The following is a 26,394-nucleotide window of genomic DNA, read 5'->3' as shown; positions in this document are numbered from 1 at the left end:
AGGGAGCTAATTGCGTTTCCAGAGGAATGGAGCCTGCCTCAAGCTCCTTTGAAGAGAATACGGTATTTAATGGGCTTGCGAGCCGGTGAGACGAGATGTCCCAGAGCTTTCCCAGAGGTTCCTGGGAACTTCCTGGTAAAAGCTGGTATCGCGGCGAGTGGAGACGCGGGTACCGGCGGGGATGAAGTGACAGGGGCTGCGGCGCGGCTGCCCGCCCGGCCCGCGGCGCGGAGATGCGCCTGATGCCGCGTGCGCCGGCGGAGAGGCCGGGCGGAGCCGCCGCCGCCCGGGGCCGCATGCAGGGCCGCCGCTCGCCCCCGGCCGCAGCGGGGCCCCTGGGGGGCGGGGGCGGGGCCTGGCCGCGCCTGGGAGCGCGGGAGGAGGTGGCCGCGCCGCGGGGGCGGTCCGGTGGGTCTGCCGGGCGCCGCCGCCCGTCAAGGTAGGCGGGGGGGACGGCCCCGCTCCCCTATCGGCGCTGGCGGGGTGGCGGAGCTGCTCGGCTTTCGGCGGCCTCCCGGCGCAGCCCCGCTGCTGGGTGGGGGCAGCAGCCGGGGCCGGCCTGGGCCCGAGGCGAGGCGCGGCGGGCCGGGCGGGGGTGGGGGGTGGGGGCGGCGGCGAGGCGCTAGCGGAGATTCGTGGCGCCGGCGAAGCCGCCGGGGTGCGGCGGTCCCACGGGCGGGCTCGTTGCGGGGCGGCGGCGCCAGGGCTGCCTGGGGCGTGCCTCGGCGCGGCGGAGGGAGCAGCGGCTCCGTGGCTGTGCTCGGCCTTAAGCTGTGCGAGCGCATGACTGGTGCTTTATCGGAAGAAACAAACCTTGGAACGTGTATGTTCTCTGCTTTTCTGAAAGTCCTTGGGCTGTTCTTTGCCGGTGGGGGTGGTGCTTCTTCTGGTTATTGCAAGCCGTGAGGTCGGTCCCGCTGTCCTTTCTCAAATCAAAGCTTCCAGCGAGATGAACAGCCGCTCTGTTGGGAGGATTTATGGCTGTCGCGCCCCGGTTACCCGGCTGAAGCGCTCTGTCGAGGTTCGGTCGGTGCGGTGTCTCTCTCTTCTTCACCTGCTTTGTGCCGAGGTATTCTTACATACAGCGTGGCTGAAGAACTGTTTATAAAGGGTGAAATTTGCGATGGGATGAGATTACTTGTTTTAATCTAACAATTCTGTTGCAGTTGAACTGTGTGAAAATGTTATGTGTAAAAAAAAAAAAAAAAAAAAAATGTATCTTCTGTTGTGGCGAATGTGATGGTGCTAGACTGGTCGCTCCTCAACTTGAAAAATAAAATTCAGGGAGGGCTGTAAGGGAAAGGAGATGTTCATGGAGCGAGGCTGCCTACCCATCTATTTCTGGATATGAAATATTCCTGTCTAATTAGGTCGCAAAAGTGGTATTTCTGAAACGAAAGTAACTTTCCTTCCATATGTTAGATTGCACCAGTTGTATCCTTGTTTTTCTTCCCACCTGCACGAAATAAATCTACAGATCTTTCTTTCCAGCTTGACATGGTACCTGATTCTTTAGTATGCCTGTGCATCTGCTGAGCTGAAGCAGAGTCAATTAAGTTACTCTTTAAGTTTACAGCTGTTTCTTGAAGCAGCACTATTAAAGGTAGGTAAGTCCCATGGTTTCCCGGAAGGGCGTCTTGGCTATAGGAGACACCTCCTGCTTGTGGGATGTATGCATCCTCTCCTGAGACTCATGAGAGTCCCAGTGTCCAAATACCCCTCTGTTCAAAACTAGGAGGAAAGTTTCTCTGGAAGCGTTTGCCATCTGGGGAAGTGCTGTGGGAGCAGCTGTGGAGTGTGTAGGCAGGACAGCAAAACCTGAAAGCTGGCAGGAAGATCGTAAGTGCCCAAGCCCTAAGTCATAAACAAGTGGGGAAGGAGATATTGTGGTCTTTTGGCTAGACAAGGTGGTTGGTGAGAAGTTATTTTGATAACGTACTGTGCATGCTGCTAAATAATGGCTTTAGCAATTATGCAGGGGAGTTGCCTCACTGAGGAGGGAAATACAGCAGCTGGCATGGTGATGGGGCTTATTCACAGTGCCAAGCGCTTGAGGGGCTTCTCTGTCACCACTTCTTCAGACCTTCGAAAGCCTACAAGCAGAGGGTTTTAGAGGATTTTGAATGATTGTTTTCTTCCTTGTGTGATCATTATTGATAGAAGATGGTAGGGAGGGGGAATAGTTTTTCTTGTGATAGCTGCTTTGTGCCATGAATGCTTTTATTTTGTCCCAGGCTTGTTTTTGTTGTTAGTTTCTGGGCACACCATGATTAGTGCCTTTCAGTAAAGGTTTGATCCGTCTTCCCAAGAAGAACCTGCTTTGGCTGATATGTAGCTTTTGGGTAATCTTGTGTGTTGCTTGATATGCTGCTGGAGAGGGTGCAGTCAGATGGGTCATTTGACAATAGAACTTGCAAGACCACTGAGTCTCTGTGAGGCAATCCACACCATTGACTCAAAGGAGCTTGTGAGAAAAGGCTCTCATTTTTTTCCTCCATGGTATAGCTTAAGCTGTAGCACAGGATCTTTGTTTTTGTACTTTAAGGTTGTATTACTTATAAGCATGAACAGTTGTTTTTACTGAGTGTATGATGCAAGATACTCCACTGTGGCTCCCTAGTTAAGTGCATTTTTAGGAATGGGATCAAGATTACTCAAAATACCTCTTTTTACAGACGTCTTTTCTTCCAGATGTTTGCACTGTTTTAGTTAAATTGGTTGAAATGTGTGCTCTGTGTTTGAAGAGTTTAATTTATCAAGCTTGTGGCAACTCATTTGTCATTCATTTCAATAATTTGTTCATCAATTTCTCTAGCCTTATAGAGAAGCTAGTAAATAATTGGGAAAGAAATTCATGCAGTAAGTGAGTGTACAGGACATTTTCTTTTCAGTCTCTATTTTCTACTGCTATCAACTCAAAAGACCAAGAGCTCTGTAGCTGAATAAAATCCCTCTGAACCTCCCCCATTATTCCAGTTTCTTCTACTTTTGCTGTGTTATGTATGGCTTCTTCTGTACCTATTCATAGTCTTCAAGGGAGGTTTTCATTTGGTCTGGTAACTTCCTGAAGCATTTAATCTTTCTTTCCATCCTCCTGCTAGAGAAGAACCTAAAACCTCATCTTTTCTTGATGTGTATTGAGGTCAGGAGGAAAATGTAACATGCAAGCTGTTTCTTTTGCAAGTCGCCTTTCAGTAGTGTGTGGAAATTAATCTGTTCTCACTTTGCAGTTCAGTGTATTAATCACTGATATCAGTAACTGCTATTTGTACAGAAAGGTTGAAAAGCTGAAAAGTGATGGGCAGCGTTAGCTAGTGCATGCTATGAAGCAAAAATAGGGAACATGTGGCTTGCATGCGGTATTGCTACCTGTTGAAAAATGCTTTGAACAAATGCAGGTGCAGAATGTGGTAAAATAGTTTGTGGTAGTGCTTCTTACGTTCTGTACTTAAAACATCACATCCTTTTTAAAGTTCATTTTCTTCTGGTGGGGTCACTCGTCAGTGTTCAAAGTCAGTCCTCCTTTGGTCTTGAAGACAAAAGTTAAGCCTTGATATCTCAAAAGGAAAACACTTGACAGTACTGCAACAGAGTGAGCAAATTTTGTGTTCCCTGGGATAACATCCAAAGTTTGTGTGTAACTGTTCTGCGTTGCATCTGCTCCCAGCCCTGGCAGCAGCAGTGGAGCTGCTAGAGCTATTCTTTACATTCCAGCATCCGTGTGGAGCCAGGAGGAGCAAGGCAAAAGCTCAAATAGTCCCCACTTCCTCTGGTTAGGAAGGGAAGGCTGGAAAGCTTGAGGAGCCACAAAGCTGATCCTCCTTCCTGTTAGGAGGACAGGAACAGGGTAATGAAGAAACTGGTTTTAAGAGAGACAGGAATGAAATGAAGTTCAGACTTAATCACCGAAACTGCTCTTAACACCTGTTGATTTACAGTGCAAGTTTCTATTCCCTTAGCAGGAATAGTGCTTTCTTTTAGGCCACTAGTCTGTAGGAAACTTCATTTGTGAGGTGGGTGGCTAGCAGGCTTAGACTTCTATGGACTCTTCAGCTCCCTTTTTTCCAGTTTCTAGCCCTTGTGAGTACAGGTTGGAAACACTAAAATAAGGAGCAGCTGCTGCAAAGCTCTTTGTTAAACTGGATCTGCAGACTGTTACTTTGCAGCATAGCAGTAGCTGTCTGTTGCTTTCTTTCACTACTGCTTTTCAGAGTCCTTTGGCCAGCAGTGAAATGATGATGGTGAGGGGCACATCACTGGCTTACTTGGAGCCTTAGCAGGGCAGGCAGAGAGAATATGCATAAGTAATGGCCATTTAATAGTCAATGCAAAATGTGTGTGTATAAAATACAAATGAGATTGCATATGGGATGGGGGAGGAGTCCCTTTCCTAGGGTAAAGAAGGAATTGAAGTTGTGTTTTTGCCATTATTCGTTTTCTTTTTTCCAATCTAATTGTTGGTTGGTGTAGCTCTCTCCTGGGCAGCTAGCTTTTGCAGGTGTGTTATGCTGACACAGGTTTTTGGCTACACGATGAACTGTGTGGCAGAAATGATCTGTTAGCAGTATACAAGCACCCTTGTGTAACACAAGGGACAGTGTGGGGAAGGAACTTGGGGGTTTTCTTCTCTGCAGTGAGGAGAGAAGAAGGTGCTTGCTGCTTAAGAGCTATTGTTGTTGAATGAAACCACAATCTTATTAATCTTTTGGAGGTCAAAATAGGTATTTCCTGTTTCTTTTGAAGTTCTTGAACCTGCCTGTATACATCCTGCACCAGTATTGTGCCTGAGCACCCTGCAAACACTATCACCTCAATCTTAACGGTGCTTCAGGTAGTCTGAAGTCAACGTACAGGATTGAGATCAGGAGGAGGGTTAGTGGTATAGATGTGAGGTACCCTATAATAGGGTTTGTTTGAACGCAACATTTGCACAAGATTAAATGGAGCCGTAATATTAAATCCACTTGATGAAGTGCCAGAGCAAGTTAGGATTTGTCCGTATTGAACATGTACAAGGCTTGCTAGCATGTGGTAGCTAGTCTTGATCGTGACCCTTGTGTAGACAAGTTACTGCATTCTCATTTGGTTTGCTGGGAAAAGCATGGGTTCTGCTGGAAACAGTTAAGGGAAAACTACAGCTAGTTCTGCCTGCCTAAATGTTTTGCAATATTTAATGAGACAGTGTGACTGTTACTTGCTTCAGCTGAGAATCTGGAAGGGTATGTAAACTTATCCTTCTCCCCACTTGCTTGCCCCCCTCCTCAATTTTATAACCACCCGTGGCAGTTTTAATTCCCCATTCCCAAGAAGTCACGGGCCTCAGGACTGTGTGGCGAAGTGCCCTGTGGCTCAGCAGCTCTGATCTAGCAGTATCACTTCAGTCTCAATTGATTGGTTTCCTGTCCTTTTCTCTGCCCAGGTGCCAAAGCGTGGGTGCTGGCAGACCCATAAAAAGGGTGCTAGAAGGGGTAGACAGGGATGTTATCCTCTGACTCCTATGCTGAACAGTTGTAGGTGCTGCAAGTGAAGTGTGTGGACAAAGGGAATGAACAACAAAATGTGCTGTCCCTAAACAGCATCTCCTTCTGTCACTGCTGGAGACAGACTAGTGGGCTAGATTGGTCTGACATAGCAGAGCGCTTCTTGTGCCTGTCTTGCTCACCTTGCGCAGTGGAGCACAGGCCCAGTGTGTAAACTGGGGTTTGAGTAGCCAGATGGTTAAAGTACTGGTTAGATACCATTTGTGCAATTTCTCAAGACTGACTGCCCTTTCTTGCAAAATATACTAAGTAAATACTGTTATTTCATTTTCATTGGAGCAGTTTGAATGGAATAGCTGTTTCAATTCTTTCTTCTGTGCTAATGGCACACCATAATTTGTTTTCAACTTGAGACATTGATTCTTAGGTAGCTTAGCCTCAAATCTTAGGTTTTGTATTAGTTTAAAGATCTCTAATCTGAGAATGTTTTTCAGAGATTTTTGGAAAGAATAGTGAAGTGAAATAGAATACGCACGTCACTTGAGATTGTATGGAGAATATTTCCTATAATACATACTGGCTTATGTCTGACTTTTTGAAGCTGGGTGACTGAAGTCAGCTAAGACTATCTAGTAAGTGACTGAAAAGGATATCTATAATGTTTAACTTCAGACAACTGTTTTGGAAAATTCGGACACTTAAATGTTTGTGCAAGACTTCAAAATTTTAGCACTTTTTTTAATGGCCAGAGGCTCTTGCAGTAACTCTGCTACACAGTTGTGTGACAAGCCGATATAATGAGACCAGGTTTCTGATGTCTTTCTGCATGTGGACTTTCTGATCTTTGATTAAAGATGAGCTTATGGGGTTTCTTTGTGTTACCCAGCTGCCTGTTTATTTTTGCAAAACTTACGGACGTCTCAATTTGTTAAGTTCCTAATCTCCTGTCAAATTTGACTGAACTTGGCCAAAGGGATTAAAAAAAGTTCTACAGGGAAGGAGAGAACGGATATGCACACATGCATGCAGGATGTGTTTGTCTAAATCTCATTTCATGCTAAAACCACATGCAATAGAACAAAAAGCCTTTTACTGTACTGCATTTCATGCTCTAACGGAGTTCTGCATCATTTGCGGCATGAATAGAATCTGATAGGACACGGTGATGCCAGAGGCTGAGCTGGATTTGGTGTGGTCAGGGTAGCAAGGAAAAGATGTCAGTAGGGACACACCAGAACTTGCTTACAGTGTATCTTGCTCTAGAGGACTACCAGTTTTATGCTGAAGTTCAAGTGTCAGACTGCATGTTTTATCCCTGCTGCAGCGTGGGCTAGCTTGGCTGTGGAAGAGCAGATCTGTGCCACAAAAGCCCATCACCCTGCTGTGACTCATGGGGAGGTGAGCTCTGTTGTTGTCTCGGGGCTTGCTTGTTAATTTTACCTTCGGAGGAGACACCTGAACATCTAGCCCTGGGCAAATCTGACCTTCTGCAAGGATCAGGTAGGGGAGGATGGCTAATCTGTGTAAAGATACTGCAGTCCTAAAGAAACCCCTGTTCATTTTGCTTTAGCAGTTAAGGACTGTTGAAACTGAGGATTGAACAGCAAAAATAGTATTTTACCTACAGCAAACCAGGCTTTGTTTAAGAAATGAACAGATGAAACTGATGGAGGGTGCTGATGATACGCTGGCAGCAGAAGGCACTGTGCGAAGCCATCCTGCAGCAGGGACAGGGCTGCGTGTCTGCAGCCTGCCCCTGGCAGCAAGGCTGCCCAGCTGCTTGGTGACTCCTGGCTCTCAGCTGTGCATCACAGCTGCTACAGGGCAACCCCAGCAGAAGGGCTGTGAGACCATGAGAAATGATGTGTGGGTGGGGTGAAATGCACCTTTGACTCCTCTCGGTTTTAGCCATGACTGTCCGTTTCAAAATAAACCAAACTAATAAAACCCCCAAAACAGTGATACATCAGCTTTCATTTTTGGGGAAGGAAATGGTTTGTAAACGTTCAACCTTGTGTGAGGACTGAGGTCTGAAAGCTCTCAATGAGTGTCTCTGTAGTACTGAGGAAAGCCTATAATCTCTCCCAGCATTCCCTACTGACTCACTTAGGCAGCTTTCCTCCCAGACAGATGGCAATTGAAGATTACCATCAAAGATAATTAGTTTTCATCATGTATAGGTAAGGAAGCCAAGGTGCATAATTCAGGGCTGTGAACTCTGCTACTGGATGGATACCCACTAAAAGTTAGCACTGCAATATGGGCTGTTGTAGTGTCACTTTGTATCTCTGTATACACAGAAGTATGTAAATAAACTTATGCATGCTTTTCCACAAGGAGCTGAGTTCCCTTAACAGCAACTAACAGTTGCTCTGTGACAAATTCCAGTTCTGGCTTTGGGTCTTCTAGTTTGCTGCTTTGTCCTGGGTTTTTATTGTTGTGAGTCTGATTTCAGCTTTGTCTAAGGAAACACACAGTTAATGATGCTCTGAATGCTGAAGTCAGATACATCTTTGTTCCCCTTGGAAAGCTCATTGCTTTACAAATAACTTTTTGTTTTTAAAACACAAACACATGTAGACTTACTGGCAACCTTTCCCATTCAGAAAAGATGTCAGTTAGGACTTGCTGTGTTAAATGTTCTTCAGGACTACATTTCGTAACTATGGTATGCCTCATAGCTCTCAATCCTCAGGATAAGTACTGTTTGGATATTTTATGTAGGTAGCTTTTCCTGTATTCACATTTAAGAAATGAAACACAGCACTAAAAGCCTTTAGGGGATCAGCTACAGGCTTTGCTGTAACCTGTACAACGGTTCTTTGTTAGCTCAGAAACACTTCACGTCCACAAAACGTTATGAAGTTGCTTATTAGAGCTTTTCTTCTTATGGGTTTTTTGTTGTTGTAAATAATATTTTTTTGAGCTTTGGTGCTAAGAAAACAATGCTACATATAAAGAAGACTTTTGAAAATAGTTGTAATACTTAACAGTAGTCGGGCTTTTCAAGTTTGGCACTGGCAGTTTGGCTTTAGCTTGCTTATAGTAGTTACCAGTTAAAGTGTGTATTCTGATTAATTTTCAAGATCCAAAGGCAATGTGAATGTATTCATTGCAATGCTGATTTGAGAGTGCTGGAAACATAAGGCATTAACATTATCAGAGAAGCTGCTCACACTGCTAGTGTCCTGCAGCTTTCTCCAGGGCTGGCAAGTTAGCTGCCCTGGAAGACTTCCAAGAGCAGTAGTGTGGGGTAAGTGCTACCACTTATCTCCATTTTCCTTCCTCCTTAAATTAATTTAGCTTTACACTTTTCATGGACTCATTTTGCTGCATTCCTGAGAATCCCAGAGCTCTCTGGCGCACATACATTGCAGCAAATAGAATTTACCACAACAGCAGATTCTGCAATTCAATCTCAAACAGCTGGGTGTTTTTTTTGGGGGGTGGTTTGGTTTTTTTTTTAAAGTAGCTAGAGTAAGATAGGGAGCAATACAGCAAAAATCAGTGAACATAATATGTTTGGGGCTCTGACGGCAGAGGTGCTTTGCATGTTATTTAAATGAAAATTAAACTGTTCAGTTTTGTATGCTAGTAGGAGCACGTTCACAGCTATTTGCTGAGCCTCTTAATCCACACAAACCTGCGTAATGTAACTTCTTGCTTTTTAAAATATGGGGACTAAAAATTCCAGTAAAAAGAGCTGTGGCATCAGATGATGGCAGTCCATGCATATTTGGACTCTTAATCATGACTGGGGCTTGCAAATCCTGCTGTGAAAATTAGTCATAAAAAGATCCCGTGTCTATTTAGGGACAGATTCTGACACCAGTACAGATCAGTATTTATGTTGCTATGACTAAGCGAGAAATTAGTCGGATTTACTTGGGGCTTACTGTTGATGTAGATGGGGAGCATTTAATTCTCCATGTGCTGGTAGTGAAACAAGTAAATTAGCCCTCAGTTATATATATATATGGTTTTTTTTAAACAAGGAAACATTATTCCCGCTGCCCTTGAGAGCTCTGACTTTGCTTGTGAGTGGGGTTTTTTTGGTGACTTATTTTAGCCTAGGGTTGAGATTATTTGTTTTCCCCGAGCTGACTGGTAGATTTAGTTTTTTAATTCCCAGCCATTTTTGTGAGAGTTGAGGTTTAAGTTGCTAGCTGTAAATCAGCCAGAGCTGGATGTTTTAGATATCCTAGACATTATTAGAAGACAAAGTGTGCCTTGTTTTAAGGTGAGCCTTAATGCTCTAGCAAATGTGTGTATAATACAAATAAAATTCTCTGGTTGGATCTTTTATTTATTTAGGTTGATTGTGGTTTCTGGGTTGGGGGTGGGGGTGGGAAACTGGTGTGCTGATACGGTTTGGAACTCAGTTGTTCTGAAACCAGGATAATTTGGCTATTTCCAGCCTTTTCTCCCTGCCCTTTTTTCCTTTTTTTTTTTTTTCTTTCTCTCTCTCTCTGGGAAACCCAAGAAGGATTGCGTGTTTGACCACAAGCCTCTCACTCTGTAGGCACTCATGGACAAAAAACAGTGGGTGTGCATGAGTATACTGGTGTTGTAGTGGGTAGTATGTCTTCCTATTAATAATTTTCTGTTTTGCTGAGCATTGTGTAGTGTGTCATCTTTGTCTAAAAGGAGGTGAACAAGCAAAACCACTCAAAATCATGATGCTCTCTTCCTTCAAGAAGAGTAGATCAAGTTGACAGAAGCCTTTTCAGTTATGCAAATCAGGGTATGAGGAAAAAATTGCTTGAACTCTGACCCCCCAGAACACACTGCATGACTTGTTTATATTCCAGTCTTTCTGGAAGAAGAGCTGAAAGGAGAGGGAGAGCATAGGCTAAGAATGACCACCGTGTGCAGGAGGAGCTGTGTGGATTTATAGTACCTGTTCTCTGTGTATTTTGTTCTGTCATGTATTGTACTGATACCTATGATGTATAATATACAAACAGCAGCCTAACTTAAGCTGGCTAAAGCTTTAAAGATTAATCAGGAAGAGTACAACTGGGCTGAAAGAAATGTTTCAACTAAGGCTGTGTTACTGAATTTGTGATTATTTTTTTTAGCAATTAAAAAAAAGCATAGTTAGAGCTGAATTTATGGTGTTTGCTTTGATTAAAGCTTTGGGAGTTCAGGAAGCAGAGCTATCTGTGCTTGGCTCATACCTGCTTTGGGCTTTGCATGCACAAGTTAGCTTCTGACCAAACCCAAAGTAGTTGTTCTTGTACTACACTGCATCGCTGTGGCTGTTGGGCATGGCAGTAACTGCTGATCTGTGTTCAAGTGCACAGCAGGAAGAAAGTAAAAAAAAACAAACAAAAGCAACTTGTATGGGGAGGCTTGTGGAGGGACAGTGCAAGGAAAGCATATGGAAACGTCTGTTCTGAATTTCTGTGCACCTTTGCATAAATTGACCAGTTCCTTCTAGTCCTCATCTCAAGGCACAAAAGTGGGCAAGAAGATGAGACTGTGGACTTGGTGTTATTCTTGATTGTAATTATAGACAAGGTTTCTGGAAATCTGTGATACTTAGAAAGCACTACTTAGATGTGAATCCAGTAATTATTTCTCCTCTTCCCCTCAAAACCCATGTTGGATTTGAATCTACCCAGGGCTGACTTTTAAACTCAAGTTGGTAGTGTTTAGCTGTGTATCTATTGTTGGAATGAGCCCCAAACCATTTTGGAACATTAGGGATCATTTTTTTTCTGTCTTGGAGGGGAAATAACTAAAACCAACATTCACCAGCTGAGAAGTATCAAACCACCTGTCTCTTACACATGTAGTTGTGTATATCTACACCATGCAATAGAGCATGTTGTCGCCTTGAGCTGGCTCCAGGGATCCACATTGCACTCTAGTAATCTGAGCGTATGTAAATATAATCAGTGTTAACTCTGATCTTGAGGGTGGTGTAGCAACCCTGTGATAGCCCTAAGCTGGAGGTAATGTGTTTCTGCCTCTCAGTAGGGCTAATTAACTCAGTATCAGACAGTTGCACCAAATACTGCTCCTATTTGAGGGCCATTTCAGTGATACCTAATGCCTGTGCTCCATTGTGTTTTGCTCATCAGGGTTTTCTGGCAGGATGCACTGGTGGATGCTTTGTATTCCTGTTTTTCATCTGTGGATCTAGTATTTGGTGTCAGTGTAAGTGACATTAAATTTTGTATTTGTAGGCCCAAAAGTGGTATCTCTGTGGAACAGCACAGGTCATTGATTGCAGTATGTCTGAGAACAGGATCACAGAACTTCTTTGCAGCCAAAAGGGGAGCTGTTTCAGTAAGCGTTAGTAACCTGACCTAGGCTTGTACATGTGTCGTCTTGCTATCCAAGAAATGGTCTGAGTGCATGCAACCTATCTTCCCCCCCCTCCGCTTTTTCTGTTCCTGCCCCCACAGTGGGGGACATGTAAAAGCTCCTGTGTACTCAGGCAGAGGGAAGGAAGAGCAGTGAAAAAGGAGTTACACCACTGAATAGATGATAGTGCTCTAGATAAAAAGGAGGTAAGAACAAGAGTCTGAACATGGTGATAAGACTGTAAGAGTAAGTCAGTACCTGCAGGCCTTTTGTAGCTTTTGCCAAACTCTCTATTGATGGCATGCCTTCCTGGAAGGTTACAAACCTGTGTGTTTCACATCTTGCCTGAGATCTTGGAGGGCTTAGGTTTGGCTGGAGCAAGCTGCTGTACCCAATTTCTTGCATTTAAAGGTAGCAATGGGAATGAGGTGAGAGCATGGGACTGGAGACAAGACTTGGAGGGGGTGTAGGTGCTACACTGTCTGTTATGCCCAAGACACAAGCATAAACCGTACTTGTTCCTGGGCCTGCCTGCAGCCTTCTGGAAGGGAGCTAACCTTCGTCTTCCACCAGCTGTCCTCTCTAGGTAAATTGAGATTGCAGGGGGTGAAAATTACTACAATAGATCTCACTGGGCTTTGATATTATTATTATTATTTTTTTGAATCGATACCTTTTAGCTGAAGGATATGCCTGTCTGAGAAGAGTTTCTGAGCTTGGAGAGTCACACAAGAGGGAAAGTGATGCGGAGATCTCCTTGAAGATTTTTGGACTGAAATTGTGATTGCGATGAAAAATACTGATTAAGTTGTTCTTCGTCCTTGCTTGACCCAGCTGGTGGGCATGTTCTGGTGAAGAGCAAAATACTGGTGTCTATACTTGAAAGACAAAAATGGAGTAAAATAAACATGAATTGTCCACAGAACAAATGTGTTGCTGTCTCTTGTGGTACAGAATACGTTTCACCATTAGCAGGATGATGAAAGGGAGGGAGCACTTAAGGCCCTAAACCCAGTCTCTTAACTCTTTCAGCCTGTCCTGAATTGGTATGCAGCCACACAACAGGTCAAGTTGGACATAGCTCTAGACAGCATCTCTCCCCAGTAGATTAATGTCTGCAGAGGCTGTGTTTCTGGCTGTAGTAGCTACTAAAGAACAAGGGCTGACTAAATCTACTAAACACTATCACAGCTACTGCTGTGATACTAAATCTTCTGGACCTCATTGCTTGCTGTTGAGTACTTGAATAAAAGATTATCTTGGTATTGCTTTTCAGGTCTTCTGTAGTAGTTGGAGAAGGGGGAGGTGTTAGGGGAAACACTGGAAACCTTCCTTAACAAAGAGAAGCTATCTCTGGAAGAACATAGTCTTTTGTCAGTTATCAGGATGCTGTGGAAGCAAATAGCTAGTCTGGTGTGCTCTTGGAGGGAGGAAGGCTCCAGCTGTCAGTCAGCAAACTCTTTCTGTACTGCTTATCCCCTTGTTGTTGAAAGAGATTAGGGCAGAAAGCCTGAAAGAATCTGATCTTCTAGAGCAGAAAAATCTTTTAACTGCTGGTAAAGATCATACACGTGGTGGGATGGTGGAAGTCCCCAATCATGTTTTGACACAGTAATACTGTGGTTTTTTGGTGTCATGGTTTGTGCCGGCCTTGGGGAACAGCAATAACTGTTTTGGTTTGGTGGGGGACAGGGCATGTTAGCGATTCCAGTTAAGATGTTGTTAAACTTACCACTTCAAAAACAAGTCAGTGTTGTCGGAGAGTTAGAAATGTAGTTTTGATTCAGGGCTACTTTGTTAGGATGATCCAATATATCTACTGTCCTCATTTAAAGTTAGTATTTCTGAGGACTTCTGTTTCCTGATTAAAATCAAAAGGAGCGTATGAAATTATGAAAAAAACCTTGAATGTATGAGGAAAGGCACTGAAGTGGCTGAGTCAGACTGCTGTGGTGCTATTGTATTGTCTGCAGTGTTTCCTTCCTGAAGAGGGGGAGAATAAATGAACTATTGCATGTACTTAAGAGTGAGAACTGGAAGAGTTAATGATGAATAGTGCCCAAATAGATTTGGCAGAAGAAATATCTGTGCATGTGCTATAATGTGATCATGTTCTGGCAGCTTGAGACAAATAATGGCATGAGGGAGCTTCCTCTTTGGTTGTCCCTTTTCTTGCATAGTTTATCCACCAGGCATGCACTACATCCTGACCAAAGGACACAGTGCAGCAGGACTGGTGATCACACCCAAAACCCACAAAATACTGACTACATCTTAAGAAGCCTGATATTTCTTTTTAAACTTCTTAGTAAGTTTTTATTTGCTTTTTCTACTGTCCCTTTAATTTTCAAGGTCCACTCAAAGCTTTCAAGCTCACTTTCCTTCCTCCCCCACAACTAGTAAGAGCTAGGAACTGAAGGTCTGAGTGAGCTGAAATTTTCATGCTGTCAGCTAACTGCAGCAGCAAGAAGTCAAACTGTCCCAAGACTAGGTATGTAGCTAAGATTGGTTTATGATGAGTAGTATTTCATTTAGTAGTAGCCACTTTTTACTTAAATATTTATTGTTTAATAGTCAAAGGTGCTTTACAAAATAAGCAGGACAGATGGAAAAGCCTCTTGCATTGTATTATTAACAACCTAATTTTAAGCAAGAAAGCAAAAGGAAGGCTTATAAACAATATGAAAAAGTTGCTCGTAGTGTGGTGGTGTGATCACCCATCCCAACAGCTGTATTTTCCTGTGTGATTATTTTATTCTGTGGCATGGCTGCATCAACTGTATATTTAAACTGAAAGATAAACAGAGACTCTGAGATAGTGGCTCATATTGAATACCACACTTACTGAAGTAGCAGAATAAAGGCTAATGGTAAGTGAAGATGCAGCTCAGCCTGACAAGGATCTGGGTTCCCCACTTCCACCAAGGGAACAAAAATTAGCCTCTGGGCTCATATAGCTAATTTTTCATATACCCAAATGTGTCTCTGTGGTGGGTTGGTGGGAGCTGAGGTGGATCTATCTGTCCATAGGAGATGCAGGCTGACCTCTGAGATCTCTTAATACCATAACAGAGTCAGTCTGGTCTAATTCTGTAATTGTAGCTCAGCTTTGGTAGGACTGTGAAGTTGGACAGAAGAATTTAGCTTAGATTGCTATTAAAAACAGCACGCCAATCTTTTTACAACACTTAAGCATCCCATTGCTTGCTTGCTTTCAGAAAACTGACCAGCCAACAGCTTGAACGCTGGTCACTGGCATGTTGGGTTCCTAGCCCCTTTCATTGTGTGGATCACTGTAGGCTTTTTGGAAAGAGGAGGGAATTGAATAGTTAAGTTCCAGCTTTGTCCTTCTTGTTTTGCTTATCACTGACTGACCTAAGGGCACCATGATCTCTGTCAGTCAGGTGGTTGGGTTTAAGTCATGATGCTGGGTCTTGTGTTGTGATAAATAAGATGGAATGGGACTGTCATTTTACATCTGAACTGTGTCTCCTCAATTACCTATTTTCTTGCATCTCTGACAATGGGAATTTTCTAGTGCAATATGTGTGTTGTGTAAGTTTGTTTTCTTTTGATTAACTTTCTATAACACTCAGCTATTTTAAAATAGGAAGGGAGAGCTGGAAAATGCTGTCATCATTAAATATACACCCAGAATAATTTGTTCCTTAAGGCAATGGTTTAGTTTACTAAACCAGGTTAAGATATTTGCTAAAACGACAGTCTTTCTTGACTGCAGAACATCAAAGCACTGAATGGAGCCAGGCGCTGGGGGATGGGATGGTGAGAAGATTCTTAGATAATTAAAGATCACTTTATGTTCCTGAGAGCTAAGTAGACCCTTAATGATGGGTTTGGGTCCACCCCAGCTCCTACCTTCTGATGTGTGTGCCAGGTTGAATGTCCTATGTAAGATACTGAAAGTTGTTACAGGTTTCTTGTGATCCTGTTTGAAGAATGATGTAGACTTATATTCTCTTGTTCTAATGAATGTTTTGCAGGTTGTATGAATATATTTGTAAATACTATACAAACAGAACTTTTTTACTCTGTGACTAATACTGCTATGAATAATATTTTTGTTTTTAAAGACTGTTTATAGGACTTTTGCCCAAAGACCCTTTGCCTTGTCTTTTCTCTGTTTTGTAGCTTGGCCTGACTTCAGCAAGGTTCTCTTTTACACTGAAGTCATCAAATCGGCAATTTCATCAGTTGTTAATTTAGCAACTTTATCTGAAGAGCTGGTTCTTTATGTTTGGTTGTTTAACTGAAGTTTGCATTGATTGAATTAGGGAGTAAAAAATAAACAGCTGATTTCCACTTTAGTGGGATATTTTAGCAAACCTTTGCACAGCAGCAGAGGGATAAAAATACTGATAATGAAAGGGGAAAAAAAAAAACCACCCCAAAGAGTGCAGCATCTTTTTCAAGTAAATGCTAGAATTGTTTAGGCTTTGATCATTAAGATCATAAAGTCCAACTATTAACGTAGCACTACCAAGTCCACCACTAAACCATGTCCCTAAACACAATACTCGTTCAAGCAGGATTTACTCGAATCCCTACATTTACATGTTTTTTTAAACACTTCCAGGGATGATGATTCAACCACCACCCTGGACAGCCTGTTCCAATGCTTGACCACCTTTTCAGTGAAGACATTCTTCCTAATATCCAAACTAAACCTCCCCTAGCACGACGTGAGGCCATTTCCTCTTGTTCTATTGCTTCTTATCTGGGAGAAGAGACCGACCCCCACCTGTCCACAACCTCCTTTCAAGGTAATTGTAAAGAGCAGTGAGGTCCTCCCTCAGCCTCCTTTTCTTCAGGCTAAACAACCCCAGTTTCCTCAACCGCACTTCACAAGACTTGTGCCCCAGCCCCTTCACCAGCTCCGTTGCCCTTCTCTGGACACGCTCCAGCACCTTGATGTCTTTCTTGTGGTGAGAGGCCTAAAACTGAACAGTCTCAGAGGTGCAGCCTCACCAGGGCAGAGTACAGGGGGACAATCCCTTTGCTAGTCCTGCTGGCCACATGATTTTGGATACAAGCCAGGATGCCGTAGGCCTTCTTGGCCACACGGCCAGCTCATGTTCAGCCAGCTGTTGACCAACACCCCCAGGTCCTCTTCCACCAGGCAGCTTTCCAGCCACTCTTCCCCCAGCCTGTAGTGCTGTGTGGGGTTGTTTGTTGTGACCCAGCTGCAGGACCGGCACTGAGCCCCGTTGAACCTCATACAGTTGGCCTCAGCCCATCAGTCCAGCTTGCCCAGCTCCCTCTGCAGAGCCTTTCTGCCCTCCAGTAGGTCAGAACTCCCCCCCCCAGCCTGGTGGTGTCTGCAGACTCACTGAGCGTACACTCAGTCTCCTTGTTGCAATCATTGATAAAGATGTTAACCAGAACTGGCCCCAGCACCGTGCCCTGGGGAACACCTCGTGTGCCTGGCACCAGCAGGATGTGACACCATTCAGCACCACTCTTTCGGTGCAGCCATCCATCCAGGTCTTTACCCAGCGAAGGGTACACCCGTCCCAGCCATGAGCAACCAGGTTCTCCAGGAGAACACTGTGGGAGATGGTGTCAAAGGTTTTACTGAGGTCTAGGTATACGACATCCACAGCCTTTCCCTCGCCCACTGAGTGGGCCCCCTTGTTGCAGAAGGAGATCAGGTTAGTCAAGCAGGACCTGCCTTTCATAAACCTGTGCTGGCTGGGCCAGATCCCTTGGCTGTCCTGTATGTGCTGTGTGGTGGCACACAAGGTGATGAGCCAATTTCTGTTAATGACACTTGGCTAAACCCGGTAGGTAGGTTTTCTTGTAATGTTCTCGTAGTTGTAGGGAAAGATTGTCGCAAAATTATTGTAAAAAAGTTGGGGTTTGCTCTAGAAGTTGAGGGTAACTGTTGGCAAAAATTTGCATTGACTGTTGAAGGAAGAGACAAGGGAGCTGGAGCTGTAAAGGGAGCAGTGTTACTTCCTGACCAGGGATGAAAGGTTGGAATTGGAACAGGGGCAGCCTATGAGTATTTCATCCAGCACAGAGCAGGACAGCCTGGAGGATACACTGAAGGTTGATAGGTTGTAGCTTGTTTGTTAGGTGGCTTTGTGGTAGATGCTGTTATAAAACCCCATCTGTGACCCGACAAACGCCTGCGAAGGATATGGAGGGTTGGGAAATAAATAGGTCATGGCTTGTTGCATTCAAGTCATTGTAACAAATAGTTCACTGTTAGGTATGTCTTGAGGGGTGAAGCTATGTGAGTGGCAGTAGTTTGCTTCTCAGTTTCTGCTGACAAAATGCAGTGTGCTCTAGTAGTTTCTTGGCCTTAAATAAGGTATGATATTGGGACGTTACTAACATAAAGCATAAATCACTTGGACAACATCTACCTTCGGTTTTATTGCGACCTTGAGTTTTATTGCTTTAAGGCAGTTTAACGCAAGTTTGAAATAACAGCAACTCTAAATATTCTGAAAAGCTACATGGAGTTTAAAAAAAGAAAATTAAAAAGAAAAACCCCAAACCTAAAGCCGAAGGCTCTGCTTTTGGAAAAAGCAGCAGTATGTTTGGATGTGGCTTGGTTTTGATGGACAGTTCTTTGTTACCTTCACTTTAAAATATAGATGTGCAAGTAGGTGTTTGTGCATTGTGTGTACTGAACTCCTTACCATGGGGGTAGAAGTGGAACTAATAGAAGGATTATAGCTCGTGAGTAAATTTCCACAGTAACTTGTGGCCAGAATGGCTATTTTGGACTTTCACAAGATTAAGCAACAACAGTTCATTCATAGCTGCTGAAAGGGCAGCTCAGTGTGTTAGATGTGAGCAATGCAGAACTTGCTTTTTCCCCAGTGTGTCTTGCTGGATACATGAGCTTCTGATATTTCTCTGGTTTTCTTTTACTAGACTGTGCAATGAAATGAAAACTCTATTTGAAAAATGAACGCTTTTTCTGCTATTTCTCCATAATTAACAGATTCCACAGATTGGGTCCTAACTCGTCTTCCTGATTTAGTGATGTTTGAAAATAGCATTTTTCTGTCACTGTAGCAATGAAGCCTAGCTTGTGTCAGGAGCTGGAGACTGCGCAGGAGATGAGGGTGTAAGCAGACAGCTTCAGTGATGCTTTAAATGTCCAATACCAGACTTCAAGAATATTTGTGATCCTAAAAAAGCTAGTAGCAATTTGTGGCAGCTCATACCCCATTCTCCTTCATTGGCATCAGCCTATCTGCCTCCTGCAAAGTGCCAATGCTTGTTTAACTGTATAATTATGGAAACTGATAGTGGGTGGTGCAAGAAAGAGGAGAAGCACAGGTACCTGTAAAAGCCATTTTCTGACCAAAGAGGCTGGTTTCCTTGGGCTGCCAGTGGACAGAAAGGAGCTCCTACTCCGACATGCTTCTGGAAGAGCCCATCTTCCTCCTGTGTCTGTAACAGAGAACCTAGACTGAGCCCCTGTCAGTGCTTCTGTGCAGAGTATACATATGTGGTAGATGCAAAGCAGTGTTCAGCTCCTGGCACTGGGGCTTTGTGTGAGAAATCAGACTGGAGTGATCCCCTATCAAATTTGTGGTAGTGGAGAATGATTGTAATAATGATGACTTCCTTTCTTAGGTTTCAGGATGCTTTATAGGAGTTAATGTTTAATAGCATAACTGGGATTTAAATTTCTTGTTTTGTTTTTCTTACATTTCAGGTCTACCAGTCATGAAACGAATTCTTCTGTTTTTTATCTTGGCTGCTGCTGTTATGTATGGTATACTGCACGGAAATCTGTGGAGAAATAACCTCTATTGGTATGGCGATGCTTTGTGCATTTATAGTGCAAACATCCTCCTGGCTGCATGAAAAATGTGGTTGTGAGTTGCTGAACAGCTGTTTACTAGTAATCAACTACTCTGTGTGTTTGGGGTTATATTTTTGTACTGTGAGGGAAAGAATGTGATTGTTCTGTCCTGTCACCCCTTCTCTCATTTCACTTTTAAACCTAATAGTCTGTTTGAGCCTGGTTGCATAGAGAGGTCAGGACCTCAGAGAAAGGAAGCCCCTCTGAGTTTCATGAAAACAGGTGTTCAGGTGAGGAGAGGTATCTTACTTGTGTGTGTCATGTGTCCATATCTCCTCCCACCCCACATCTGTTTAGCGTTAGCACGTTCCTTTAGATGCCTGATAAATGATACGGGAGAGACCTGCTCCACATGTGGGAATAACTGCAGGTGTAGTGGACACCTTTTCAAAAACTGAAATTTGTTGAGTCCCAGTGGCAACCTTGTGCGAAGTGTGCATTTGGTGTCTCCAGGCTGCACGGGACAGGTGGCTTGGGACCTAAGATTCAGGGTGCTTATCAGAGAAGTAGAGTTTCCATTGGCCTTTGCACAGCTGTGACCAGGATGAACCAGTGTGTTTATGTTATTATGATAATAGCAATAGCTTTTAAAAGTAGTCACTGATGTGCCTCTACTTGTCTTATAACGTACAATTGATACAAATGGCTTTCTGTTGTGGTTTCTGTTTATAGGAAACCACAGTGTTGTGACATTTCCCTTTTTGCAGGATTAGCTTTTATGGACAGACTTCCTCTGTGAGGGCTCCTCCTTCCTATGAGACTAGTGGAGTTACCCAGTAAGTTCAGGAGTTGAGTGTTTTTTGGTGGGGCTTTTGTTTGGTTGGCTGGTTTTTGGGCATGTGGGAGGGATTGAGACTAAAATCCATAGCCTTTGTCTATAGGCTCCCTGTGCAATTGATTATTGTTCAGCTGTGTCCATTGGCTGTTTCTGTTCAGAACACAATTGTAACATGTCTGGCAGAAAGGAATTTGTCCACGTCATGTTTCCAGTGTTTGGTTAATATTTATAGCTACTTACAGTGACTGTAACAAGCAATGAATTGTTGGATGGACATTTATTTACAGCTTCCAAATTTTTACAATTCTGACTTATACTTGAATAAAATTAGCAGAGGTGCGGTTCACTTGCAATGTGCAAGTGTACATGTAAGCAGATGTTGTACTGGTAAGTTTCTGCAGTTAGGTTTGTGGGACCTGATGAGTGCCTATGCTAAAACTTAAAAGCAGGCCTCTGTTCTCTGAAGCCATCCTGGGAAATGCCTTCTGTGAGGCTGATGCTGGAAAGCAATGAGCTGGCTAGCTGATACATCTCACGAGATGCTTTCTCAGTGTCAGTATCCATGTGACGACTTGAGGTTACCAAAAGCAGTTAACCTTGATGGTCTGTTTGGCTTGTGGTTCTAATGTGGCAGTTTCGTTCTCCTGTTCTTAATGCAGCCCAGGTGCACGCATTGCTTATACTGAACTTTACCTTCCCTTCTGGGCTTCATATGATGTTATTAATGGGGCTCTATCGCCAAGGCAGGTATGTGCTTAGAAGTGTACACCTTATGATGAGAGTAAGAGTTTATCCCCAAGCAGTCTTATTTTCCTTGAAGTGCCCTATGTGGTGCTGTCTGTTCCCCTCTCCAAACAAGACTCCCACCTGAGGAGCGCTGGTGATGCTATCTGGTACGGCTGCAGGGGTGACTCAGCCCAGGTGTCCTGCTTCTCTGCAGGTGGGCCTGAGATCTCACCTCTGGTTTTGGCTGCATTGACAATTGCTGTGCAAGGGAGGCTGTAGACCCCTTGAAGCAGCACTGTGAGATGGAAGCTTTTACTAATAAAAATAACTGTACCACAATGAGAAAGATCCATGTTTATAATACAGAGGCGATTACAAAAATTTTGTGTGGTGTTAACTCAGTAGTCAGCTTTGACTAATTTGGCTTGTCCAGGTTTCCCTGCCTTGTTTCTGCTACTCCTCCATTCCTGTTCTTGCTATTTCTTTGAAATTCTCCTTTTGCAGGCTGCCACCTACAGCTGTGGAGAGAAGGAATGCACTGGGTACTTGTGTCCTGAAACCAGCATTTGAATCTTTAGTGGGGTGAGTCTTTGCTGGGGAGGGAGGTGGAGGAGGAAAGGCTGTACAAATTGAGGTAGAAATGGGCTATTTATATTTCTGGACTATTTCACATTTTGATTTGCCTCTGGCAGTACAGCTTTTGGGCTTGGGTTCGTTGCTGCCTTCCTGGTTATAGCAAAACCAAATATTTAGCTTGCCACTGACCAGCAGCTGAGCAGTACCACACAATTAGCTCAACACGCTGGTGTATGTACTGAATAAATAAATGCTTCCTGTTCAGATACTGTAGCTAGTAACAGTAAAACTATTCTAATTATTGAAATAAAAGCCTTAATTCCTTCTGCAATTCCTATTTCCCCCTGCTTTTCCTGTAAAAGAAACCTGCGTTTCCAAGACCGAAACTTGGTCATTCTGCTGTTAAGAACCTGGACTTAAAAAGATTAAGATTTTTGGTAGCCAAGTGTTTCTGTAGCAGCTAGGGACCAGAGACGTTTTGAAAATATCTTCATTTTATTTGGAAAGCGGAGTATTGGATGAATTTTCGCATATTTCAGTCTTTAATGACCTAAGATTCTCTCCCTTCAATGGAATTTTAATTTTAAGGAAATTTAATTCTGATTAAATTTGCAGTTATTCATGCTTTCTTTCCTCTGATAGTGTTGTTGAATTGTGTGTAGGTGTCCTCTGCTTTAAGGTTCTCACAGGAAGCTTCCTTTGTAAATGAGCAATCAGGTGAAAAAAGGAAGAGCTTCAACACAAAACAAAGGAGGTGTCTGGTCACAAAAGTGCATCCAAGGGGTTTGTGAGGAAATACTGAAAGTTTTTGTTATTAGAAGCACAAGTTTTAAATGAGAGATGTAGGAAATGCTACAGGACCAGGAGCAGACAGGCTGTGTTGTTGGCTTTGTATTTACCTGAGTGAACATTGAGTGTGGCCCTGAGAAACCTTGGGAAGATGTTTAGAGAGAGTCCTGGCTTAAAGCTCTGAGCAAAGACACCATTGTTTCTTTCTTTCTTTTTTTTTTCTTTCTGTTGTCCTTCTTGCATACAAGAAAACATGGCTTTGATTCAGTGCTGTTATTGTTTTAAAGAACATGGAAGGGTGTCCAGTTAGTCCTCCCCAAAGCAGTCCTATAGTCTGAGCTTTGGTTAGCTGCCTGGCCCAGCGTGGTCCAGGTTAGTCTGGTTAGTTAGAACTGGTTAGTTCCCTTGCCTGTGGAGCATGCCCAGGCTGTCAGGCACTGCAGGATGGCTCTTGGACAGAGCAAGGAAGGGGGTGGGAAGGGACTTGGCTGCACTGTGAGAAGAAGGTAGGTGCAGAGCTAGAGCGGTCTCTTATTTTTCCATAGCTCCTTTATAGGGATAATTTGTGTGAGCTGAATATCTGGTCTGTGCACTTCAATAAGAGCCTGGGGAGGCTGAAAGGATTTCTAACCTGCAGAATTAATTATTGGAAAGGAGCCAGAGCTATAAGAGCTAGAATTAAAAGTCTCTTTACAGTAGGTAAATTATTTATTATGTCTAAACTTACCAGCTGCTTCTGAACAGCAAGGCAAGTTATTAAACTTAATATGGGAGTTCAGTCTCTCAAAGTTAGCTGGTCTTGCTTAGTTAATCTATGGCCCAGTTCTTGGTGTGTGGGCTGTGGTGTTTTGATTTTTTAACAGCTGTTAATATTCTTAGTGGAAAAACAAGTCAGGTGCTAGCTGTGGGTATTTGTGATCAATACTAGGTTTTCTCACTCTGACTGTATACTTCTGTGTTAACATTTTAATATGGAAGCTAGTATGCAGAATTGCTACAAAGTTAACCAGTTCAGTGAGTGTGTGTCCTCGTAACTCCAAGGTGAAGCTGAGGGCATGGTAGCATGTGAGGGGACTGCGTCTACGGGTCATTCATTTGTCGTAACAGTCCCTTCCCTGCTGTGAGGTAGCCCTTGTCTGCGGTTACTTTTGGAAAGTGACCCATTCTTTCTATCTTGATGCTTATAAGGTGTAATGCTGTCGTGTCCTAGACTGCAGGAGGGATGTGCTGTTGGGGCACACCTGCTTGTGATCCCCACGTGCCATGCTTCTCATCACAGGGTAGCCTGTGCGCTGGGCTCCTTTCAGACACCCGACTTCTAGCTAAGCCAGAAGATGCACTGCAGGAGCACACCTGATGTGCTACAGCTGCTGAGGGGTGCTCAATCTTCGGGACCCTACTAGAGTTAGTCTAGGGTTAAAACAAACAAACAAACAAACAAAACCCCACAAAAAAACCCAACACATCCCCCCCACCCCACCAAAACCAAACCAAACTGCCTGAGATGTGTGTAATGTGTGCATGAGAACTCCATACCATTTTGCTGTATGTTGCCCCAGACTACTTACTAATGTCAGCACGGCCATAAAACACCTTGTTTGAATGGGAGCGCATATCAAATAAGCTGATGTCCTCAAGAGGTGGTATTTTCAGGTTAAAACATCTTGTTTCATATCCCATTCTTATTTATTAAATTGCCTTATATAATAACTCTTAATTTTCCTTGCCTCTGTTATGTTATCTTCCTGGGTTATATATTCTCTTAAATATGCTGTCTCATGGTGTAAGCTTTCAGTCATGTGATTTTGGTGACTCAAACTTACACTAGCAGAGAAATTCTTCTATCTCACTCTCTACCCATATTTTCCATAATAAAATCTTCCCCTTTTCTGTCATCTGCTTTCTTTTCGTGTGTTCATGAATTTTCTTCTTTTAAAAATTGATAATACTTGAAGTAGGCTAAAGAAAGCTTTTTTATTTAAAATGCAATTGCATGAATTATTGGCTTATTTAAATAAGTCATGTGGATTTTTAAAACATCTTACTTTTTCCTTTCATTTAGTGTTGACAAAATATACCCATTCCTGTGTGCTAACGATTTTATCAGAGTGGCTGAGTTCCACGGGAGCGATAAGTTTGAACTGCCTTATGGAATAAAGCGAGCAGGTTTGTCTTCTCTGTGTGCCTTGGTTTTAAACAAATACCTAAACAGTTTGTAAAGCCACCTGAATCTCAGGCCCTGGTCTTTCATGTTTACCAATGCCAATCCTTTTGGGGGTATCTGGTGGTGATGTAGTGGTTTCGTTTAGTCCCTCTGACCTGGCACCTTTCTGGTTTTAACAAATAAAACACTGTGTTGGGTTTGCCCCTCTTAGCAGAGAAGCTCCAAAAAGGTGGGAGTGAGGAAGAGTGGACCTTATTCAGCTTCCTTCCGTTTGTATGTGGGCTGGAGCACTAAAGGTACCTAGCTAGTGCTTTGCTAGGTGGAATATTAGCTGGGTCAGTGTGATGGGGTTCGTTCAACACACGTAAAGCCAGTTGGGATCTAGTCCTATTGAGGCAGAAGTCCCTGGGTTGGGGCAGTTAAATCAGCAAAATTTTCTTTTTACTGGACTAGCTTCTCCCACCAAGAAGGAGTCACTGGGGCTGCAGGGGGTATTCCTGCTGTTGCACGGCTGCTGTACCTATACAGTGTGTTGGCTTGCTTATGCCTGGTGCCTGTGTTGGTCAGGGCAGAGTAGATGGGGCTGGAGACCCTAAGGGTCTTAGTTGCACTTTTGGAAAGTCTCAGGTCTTAAGAGTTTCTAATGCTGAACAGTGCACCTTCCTAGTACCCTGCAGATCTGGGCTTTAGACTCTCCACTTGTCCTCCATCAGTATAACAAGGATGGTGTATTTTCCTGCACCTCTGGAGCTGAGGTGGGGAAAAATACATTTGGGAATGAACTGAGTCCCTTTCTCAGTTAGAGGCACATCAAGTGTCCAGCAGGCACCTGCCAACCAAGGGAGGGCTGGGAAGGTGCCTCTGCCCAGCTTTGCCAGTGAGCACAGGCTGGTTTGGTGTCTTTGCCCAAGATACGTGATGCTCTTACTGTCTCTGGCTGTGCAGCCTCTCCTCTTGGGTCAAGGCTGCTTCTGTTTGAGCTGAAGATGGGTAGAAGAAAAAACAGTCAATTAGGATGCAGGTCTTAAACTCTTCCAATGCTTATTTACTATAACTAAAACTTACTATTTTTTTTAATACAAATTCCATGCTGTTTTCCAGCAATGGAGTGTTGGTGCAGGAAAAGCTTCCCAGAGTGGAGCTCTGATAAACCTGAATTTCTTTGGCATCAGTGATTAACCTGGGGCCCTAAATTGGTGTCCTTACTTGGATGTTTTTAATGCACAGTGCATAAAACTAACTGTGTCTGAAAATGCTGTAGTCAGGGTGGCAGGTGTATTTTTATATTGGAAAGCACTGAACGTTTTCATTAATCTTTCTTCACTTTTTCTTTCTAGAGCAATTTTTTCGTTTAGCCCTTTCAAGACTACAGAACTGTGGACTTTCCAATGAAGATGACAGGTGAGATCGTTTGTTTGCTAATGTTTCTGTTCATTGCATTTTTAATACCTATCTGAAAAGGAATTTCAGTGGCATTATCTTGAAATTGGTCAAGTTAGCCAAGATGCAGATCTGTCAGTGTCCAAGCAATATGTAGCTGATTCCAAGATTTAAGTAAGTTTGGTTTTAAATGTATGTAGCATCAGCGTTCAAGAATAATTTCTCTGTGAGGGAGCTTAAACCTACAGATTTCTTTTTGCAAGTGCATTAGGAGTTCACTAGCTGAATACAGGGAGATGGGACTGCAGTATCTTTCTATACTTGAGGAAAGTTAAGC

The 26,394-nt window shown here is 43.5% G+C and overlaps 1 protein-coding gene across 16 annotated transcripts in view; it reads left to right on the top strand.

Moving 5' to 3' along the window:
• The window catches only part of ST3GAL6 (ST3 beta-galactoside alpha-2,3-sialyltransferase 6), a 48,925-nt gene that overhangs the window by 3,028 nt on the left and 19,503 nt on the right, over positions 1–26,394 (top strand). For 3 of the 16 annotated variants that reach the window (XM_056327824.1, XM_056327825.1, XM_056327822.1), the window contains exons 3-7: positions 19,495–19,594; positions 20,352–20,420; positions 21,653–21,730; positions 24,576–24,679; positions 26,015–26,078. In XM_056327824.1, the coding sequence (XP_056183799.1) occupies positions 19,506–19,594; positions 20,352–20,420; positions 21,653–21,730; positions 24,576–24,679; positions 26,015–26,078 (404 nt within the window). In that variant the 5' untranslated portion in view covers positions 19,495–19,505. Of the gene's footprint in view, positions 1–116; positions 440–504; positions 536–605; positions 1,070–1,714; positions 1,840–13,970; positions 14,287–19,494; positions 19,595–20,351; positions 20,421–21,652; positions 21,731–24,575; positions 24,680–26,014; positions 26,079–26,394 lie in introns of those variants that run through there. The other 13 variants (XM_056327826.1, XM_056327829.1, XM_056327821.1 and 10 more) reach the window with 13 other exon arrangements.

Source organism: Falco biarmicus, chromosome 2, assembly GCF_023638135.1.
Source record: "Falco biarmicus isolate bFalBia1 chromosome 2, bFalBia1.pri, whole genome shotgun sequence".
NCBI lineage: Eukaryota > Metazoa > Chordata > Aves > Falconiformes > Falconidae > Falco > Falco biarmicus.
Note: the sequence above shows the minus strand (reverse complement) of the source record. Positions and strands in the feature narration are given on the sequence as shown.